Source organism: Oncorhynchus masou, chromosome 23, assembly GCF_036934945.1.
Source record: "Oncorhynchus masou masou isolate Uvic2021 chromosome 23, UVic_Omas_1.1, whole genome shotgun sequence".
NCBI lineage: Eukaryota > Metazoa > Chordata > Actinopteri > Salmoniformes > Salmonidae > Oncorhynchus > Oncorhynchus masou.
This window is the reverse complement of record NC_088234.1, coordinates 4,585,048-4,592,547: the sequence shown is the minus strand read 5'-3', so window position 1 is coordinate 4,592,547 and position 7,500 is coordinate 4,585,048. Positions and strand designations below refer to the sequence as shown.

Sequence of the window (7,500 nt, the reverse complement as noted above, 5' to 3'; positions counted from 1 at the left end):
AGGCAGATAAAGAGTTGTTGTTGTTTTGAATCAAAAAGACAATTCACTTTTTGCATGTGAAAAACATCCTCTACAGAACGGGACGGTAGCCTGGGGGGGAGGGTAGCCTGGGGGGGTATCCTGGGAGGGTAGCCTGATTCCAAATTAAATGTATTTATATAGCCCTTCTTACATCAGCTGATATCTCAAAGTGCTGTACAGAAACCCAGCCTAAAACCCCAAACAGCAAGCAATGCAGGTGTAGAAGCACGGTGGCTAGGAAAAAATACCTTAGAAAGGCCAAAACCTAGGAAGAAACCTAGAGAGGAACCAGGCTATGAGGGGTGGCCAGTACTCTTCTGGCTGTGCCGGGTGGAGATTATAACAGAACATGGCCAAGATGTTCAAATGTTCATAAATGACCAGCAGGGTCAAATAATAATAATCACAGGCAGAACAGTTGAAACTGGAGCAGCAGCACGGCCCGGTGGACTGGGACAGCAAGGAGTCATCATGTCAGGTAGTCCTGAGGCATGGTCCTGGGGCTCACGTCCTCCGAGAGAGAGAGTGAATTAGAGAGAGCAGACTTAAATTCATACAGGACACCGGATAAGACAGGAGAAGTACTCCAGATATACCAGACTGACCCTAGCCCCCCCGACACATAAACTACTGCAACATAAATCAAATCAAATGCGATTTTTAAACTTACAGCCTGGAAACAAAACATGCCTGGACGAGGTTAATGGAACCCCCCCTCTCAGTTAGGGACGAGGTTAATGGAACCCCCCTCTCTCTCTGTTTGGGACGAGGTTAATGGAACCCCCCCTCTCTCTCTGTTTGGGACGAGGTTAATGGAACCCCCCTCTCTCTCTGTTTGGGACGAGGTTAATGGAACCCCCCTCTCAGTTAGGGACGAGGTTAATGGAACCCCCCTCTCTCAGTTTGGGACGAGGTTAATGGAACCCCCCTCTCTCTGTTTGGGACGAGGTTAATGGAACCCCCTCTCTCAGTTTGGGACGAGGTTAATGGAACCCCCCTCTCTCTCTGTTTGGGACGAGGTTAATGGAACCCCCTCTCTCAGTTTGGGACGAGGTTAATGGAACCCCCTCTCTCTCTGTTTGGGACGAGGTTAATGGAACCCCCCTCTCTCTGTTTGGGACGAGGTTAATGGAACCCCCCTCTCTCTGTTTGGGACGAGGTTAATGGAACCCCCCTCTCTCTGTTTGGGACGAGGTTAATAGAACCCCCCTCTCTCAGTTTGGGACGAGGTTAATGGAACCCCCTCTCTCAGTTTGGGACGAGGTTAATGGAACCCCCCCTTTCAGTTTGGGACGAGGTTAATGGAACCCCCCTCTCTCTGTTTGGGACGAGGTTAATGGAACCCCCCTCTCTCAGTTTGGGACGAGGTTAATGGAACCCCCTCTCTCTCTGTTTGGGACGAGGTTAATGGAATCCCCCCTCTCTGTTTGGGACGAGGTTAATGGAACCCCCTCTCTCTCTGTTTGGGAAGAGGTTAATGGAACCCCCTTTCAGTTTGGGACGAGGTTAATGGAACCCCCCCCCCCCCCTCTCTCAGTTTGGGACGAGGTTAATGGAACCCCCTCTCTCAGTTTGGGAAGAGGTTAATGGAACCCCCCTTTCAGTTTGGGACGAGGTTAATGGAACCCCCCTCTCTCTCAGTTTGGGACGAGGTTAATGGAACCCCGCCCTCTCTGTTTGGGACGAGGTTAATGGAACCCCCCTCTCAGTGTGTACCCCCCTCTTGTGAAGAACACTGCCCTCTGTCTGCCACTGTGAATTGCGACGAGTCATTTCACCATTTTAGGTTTGTGCTCTTAGCTGGCTGTACTGTTTTGCCTCCTCCTATGGTCAATGACCACAGATCTGCAACCTGCCTGTCAACCTCCCTGGAGTACTTGCCTTTGAGATAAACCTTCGCCCCAACATATATTTATCAACAGAATAGCAAGGCAGTCAACAGGTTGTTTTTACTGATGTTGTCACTGTCTGTCTCTGTGTGTGTGTCTGTCCCGCCCTCTTTCATCTCTGCAGCCGTCCTGTACGAGCTCCTCTATGAGCGAGTGTGTGGCACGGACCATTCCGTGGTGGCCCCCTGTCTGAAGGGCGGTACCGGTAACCGTGGTAACGACCTTCTCGAAGACGACCCGGACAATGAGCAGTGTCGTAGCAGCGACGAGTCGGACCTGGAGGGAGAGGACGCTCTCTGGTAGGGACGGCTCTAGGGACTGTTCTAGGGGCGGCTCTAGGTACTGTTCTAGGGGCGGCTCTAGGGACTGTTCTAGGGGCGGCTCTAGGGACTGTTCTAGGGACTGTTCTTTTACAGAACCAAACCCAATGCAAGTCAATAGTAGCTATATGAGCAATTCCATGTTTCATGTCCAAATGATTTAGATTTAAACTTAATTGGCACAATCTATTTTTAGATGGGGATGATTTGGACATGAAACATGAAAATGCTAATATGGTTACCATTGACTTGCATTGAATTTGAGCCACAGATGCTATAATGTTAGCATTTGAAACGGTGTCCGGGTTAACCTAAACCGAAGCATGGGTTGCTGTCGTACCGTGTCCGTATTCAGCTCACCGGTGTCCGGGTTAACCTAAACCGAAGCATGGGTTGCTGTCGTACCGTGTCCATATTCAGCTCACCGGTGTCCGGGTTAACCTAAACCAAAGCATGGGTTGCTGTCGTACCGTGTCCATATTCAGCTCACCGGTGTCCGGGTTAACCTAAACCGAAGCATGGGTTGCTGTCGTACCGTGTCCGTATTCAGCTCACCGGTGTCCGGGTTAACCAAAACCAAAGCATGGGTTGCTGTCGTACCGTGTCCATATTCAGCTCACCGGTGTCCGGGTTAACCTAAACCGAAGCATGGGTTGCTGTCGTACCGTGTCCGTATTCAGCTCACCGGTGTCCGGGTTAACCTAAACCGAAGCATGGGTTGCTGTCGTACCGTGTCCATATTCAGCTCACCGGTGTCCGGGTTAACCTAAACCGAAGCATGGGTTGCTGTCGTACCGTGTCCATATTCAGCTCACCGGTGTCCGGGTTAACCTAAACCGAAGCATGGGTTGCTGTCGTACCGTGTCCATATTCAGCTCACCGGTGTCCGGGTTAACCAAAACCAAAGCATGGGTTGCTGTCGTACCGTGTCCGTATTCAGCTCACCGGTGTCCGGGTTAACCTAAACCGGGTAAGGAGACCAAGATGTCATTCAGGAATGTGGATGACCCATCCATTTATACCCAGCAGATGGGAATCCCAGTTTCCGGCAGCCAGTAATAGCTGACTTTTGACAACAAAACCAAAAAATATTTTTGTAAATAATAATAATAAAATAAATAAGTGTGTATATGTATATATTTATTTATTTATTCATTTAGTTTTAAAATAAACAATACAATAATAATTGACAAGCTGAGAAATAAAATTGTTTTTTTGTTTAATATCCTCTACATTGGAGGACATTAGGCTTTATAGCCTCTACATTGGAGGACATAATGTTTAATATCTTCTACATTGGAGGACATTAGGCTTTATAGCCTCTACGTTGGAGGACATAATGTTTAATATCTTCTACATTGGAGGACATTAGGCTTTATAGCCTCTACATTGGAGGACATTAGGCTTTATAGCCTCTACATTGATGGTCATAATGCTTTATAGCCTCTACATTGATGGTCATAATGCTTTATAGCCTCTACATTGGAGGACATTAGGCTTTATAGCCTCTACATTGATGGACATTAGGCTTTATAGCCTCTGCATTGGAGGACATTAGGCTTTATAGCCTCTGCATTGGAGGACATTAGGCTTTATAGCCTCTACATTGATGGACATTAGGCTTTATAGCCTCTACATTGATGAACATTAGGCTTTATAGCCTCTACATTGGAGGACATTAGGCTTTATAGCCTCTACATTGGAGGACATTAGGCTTTATAGCCTCTACATTGGAGGACATTAGGCTTTATAGCTTCTACATTGGAGGACATTAGGCTTTATAGCTTCTACATTGGAGGACATTAGGCTTTATAGCTTCTACATTGGAGGACATTAGGCTTTATAGCCTCTACATTGGAGGACATTAGGCTTTATAGCCTCTACATTGGTCATAATGTTTAATATCTTCTACATTGATGGACATTAGGCTTTATAGCCTCTACATTGATGGACATTAGGCTTTATAGCCTCTACATTGATGGACATTAGGCTTTATAGCCTCTACATTGGAGGATATTAGGCTTTATAGCCTCTACATTGGAGGACATTAGGCTTTATAACCTCTACATTGGAGGACATTAGGCTTTATAGCCTCTACATTGATGGACATTAGGCTTTATAGCCTCTACATTGGAGGACATACCAGTGGATGGAAATGCATTTGACTGGTCACGCTTATTGGTCTAAATGTTAATTTGCATAATTTACTTGAAACTAAATTGGTGTTTTTTTTTTACAGTATATTTTATTAATCTTATCATAGGCGTACAGCATACAGATAGATTTTCCTCTCTACGGCTCTGTCAGAGGGAGTGAGAGTTGCTGCCTCAGCATATCAAACAGCAAGTGTCAACGGAAGGCCTTCTCTTCCTCAGCGCCTCACGCACCACTCTGCAATGGGCTGCAGGCAGTATGCAGCTTTTTGAAAACCATTTACTTAATTGTTTGAAACGTGGAACATTTTACTACATTTTATATAAGGCATGTCTTTACCTTGCATTTCAAAGTAGCCTAGTTGGGGGGGGGGGGGACAAAACATGTCCGTGGAGGGAATTATATCAACTTTCTTTCGTTGTCCATGTGCCGTTTGCTAAATTTCATTGAGGTAAAAAAAAAAAAACAATTCAAGAGAGACCTGATCCAAGCAGCAGAGGAGGGACAAATATCACTTATACTGCAACAACTTCAGACGGGAGTAATTTGAGCCAACAACTTCAGACGGGAGTAATTTGAGCCAACAACTTCAGACGGGAGTAATTTGAGCCAACAACTTCAGACGGGAGTCATTTGAGCCAACAACTTCAGACGGGAGTCATTTGAGCCAACAACTTCAGACGGAGTCATTTGAGCCAACAACTTCAGACGGAGTCATTTGAGCCAACAACTTCAGACGGGAGTCATTTGAGCCAACAACTTCAGACGGGAGTCATTTGAGCCAACAACTTCAGACGGGAGTCATTTGAGCCAACAACTTCAGACGGGAGTCATTTGAGCCAACAACTTCAGACGGGAGTCATTTGAGCCAACAACTTCAGACGGGAGTCATTTGAGCCAACAACTTCAGACGGGAGTCATTTGAGCCAACAACTTCAGACGGGAGTAATTCTAGCCACACACACTGACAGATTTTCTCTCTCAGATACCAACTGCTGATTCATGTCTGGATGTGCAAATACTGTAAATATACCAGAGAAAGGTCTGTTAATTGCTCACTAGAATATATGATATAGTGAATTATAAGTGAAATAATCTGTCTGTAAACAATTGTTGGAAAAATGACTTGTGTCATGAACAAAGTAGCTGTCCTACCCGACTTGCCTAAACTATAGTTTGTTTTAACAAGATATTTGTGGAGTGGTTGAAAAACGAGTTTTAATGACTCCAACCTAAGTTTATGTAAACTTCAGACATCAACTGTATGCGGTTTAAAGGAATAAAAAAATCATGAAATATGCTGTCTAGTGCAGTCAGACAATATTCATGTCTTGGCGGCTATCGATTTAATAAACTCTATCGCATGTAGCATCCGCACCCAGTGGTAATGTGAAGATAAGAACTTGTTCTTAAACGGACTTGCCTAGTCAAATAAATAGAAATGTAACTATCCTATTTCTCAGTTAAAAATGTGAGTCAACCGAACTTCATATTAACAACCCACCGCTAGTTGGTTATTATTATATTATTATATCCCATCCTTTCTCGTATTTTGTTCTGCCACACGAAGATGTTCACATAATGCCCTTATCCCAATGGTGTTTTACTGCTAATTGCATTATGGGAACGAATATTTGGCTAGTGATTCTGCTGTTCATGTTGGCTAGTGATTCTGCTGTTCCTTACTGTAGTAGATTGGATTGACATGTTGGCAAGTGATTTCGCGTTTCGTTACTCGTCTTGTTGGCTAGTGATTTTGTGTTTCGTTACTCGTCTTGTTGGCTAGTGATTTTGTGTTTCGTTACTCGTCTTGTTGGCTAGTGATTTTTGCGGTTCGTTACTCGTCTTGTTGGCTAGTGATTTCGTGTTTCGTTACTCGTCTTGTTGGCTAGTGATTTCGCGGTTCGTTACTCGTCTTGTTGGCTCGTGATTTCGCGGTTCGTTACTCGTCTTGTTGGCTTAGGGAAACTACACTGAACAATAATATAAACTCAACATGCAACAATTAAAAATATTTTACTGAGTTACAATTCATTTTAGGAAATCAGTCAATTTAAATAGTATTCATTAGGTCCTAATCTATGGATTTCACATGACTGGGAATACAGATATTCAACTGTTCATCACAGACACCTAAATAAAGGTAGGGGTGTGGATCAGAACACCAGTCAGTATCTGGTGTGGATCAGAAACCCGGTCAGTATCTGGTGTGGATCAGAACACCAGTCGGTATCTGGTGTGGATCAGAACACCAGTCAGTATCTGGTGTGGATCAGAAAACCAGTCAGTATCTGGTGTGACCACCATTTGCCTCATGCAGCGCGACATATCTCCTTCACATAGAGTTGATCAGGCTGTTGATTGTGGCCTGTGGAATGTTGTCCCAACTCCTCTTCAATGGCTGTGAGAAGTTGCTGGATATTGGCGGGAACTGGAACACGCTGTCGTACATGTCGATCCAGAGCATCCCAAACATGCTCAATGGGTGACATGTCTGGTGAGAATGTGGGCCATGGAAAAACTGGGACATTCTCAGCTTCCAATAATTGTGTGCAGATCCTTGCGACATGAGGCCGTGAATCATCATGATGAAACATGAGGTGATGGCGGTGGATGAACGGCACGACAAAGGGCCTCAGGATCTCATCACGGTATCTTTGTGCATTCAAATTGACATCGATAAAATGCAACTGTGTTCGCTGTCCGTAGCTTATGCCTGCCCATACCATAACCCCACCACCACCATGGGGCACTCTGGTCACAACCTGACATCAGCAAACTGCTGGCCCACATGACTCCATGCATGCTGTCTGCCACCTGCCCGGTACAGTTGAAACCGGGACTCATCCGTGAAGAACACACTTCTTCAGGGTGCCAGCGGCCATCGAAGGTGAACATGTGTCCACTGAAGTCGGTTACGACGCCGAACTGCAGTCAAGACCCTGGTGAGGACGACAAGTTTCCCTGAGACGGTTTCTGACAGTTGAAGAACTTCTTTGGTTTTGCAAACCCACAGTTTCATCAGCTGTCTGGGAGGCTGGTCTCAGACGAACCTACAGGTGAAGAAGCTGAATGTGGAGGTCCTGGGCTGGCATGGTTACATGTGGTCTGCGGTT

At 45.4% G+C, this 7,500-nt stretch overlaps 1 protein-coding gene across 1 annotated transcript in view; it reads left to right on the top strand.

The window, feature by feature from the left end:
* LOC135511229 (OTU domain-containing protein 4-like) overlaps positions 1-7,500 on the top strand; it is a 35,094-nt gene that overhangs the window by 4,754 nt on the left and 22,840 nt on the right. Inside the window, exon 7 of the mRNA XM_064932857.1 lies at positions 2,035-2,209. Within this exon, the coding sequence (XP_064788929.1) occupies positions 2,035-2,209 (175 nt within the window). The remainder of the gene's footprint in view (positions 1-2,034; positions 2,210-7,500) is intronic.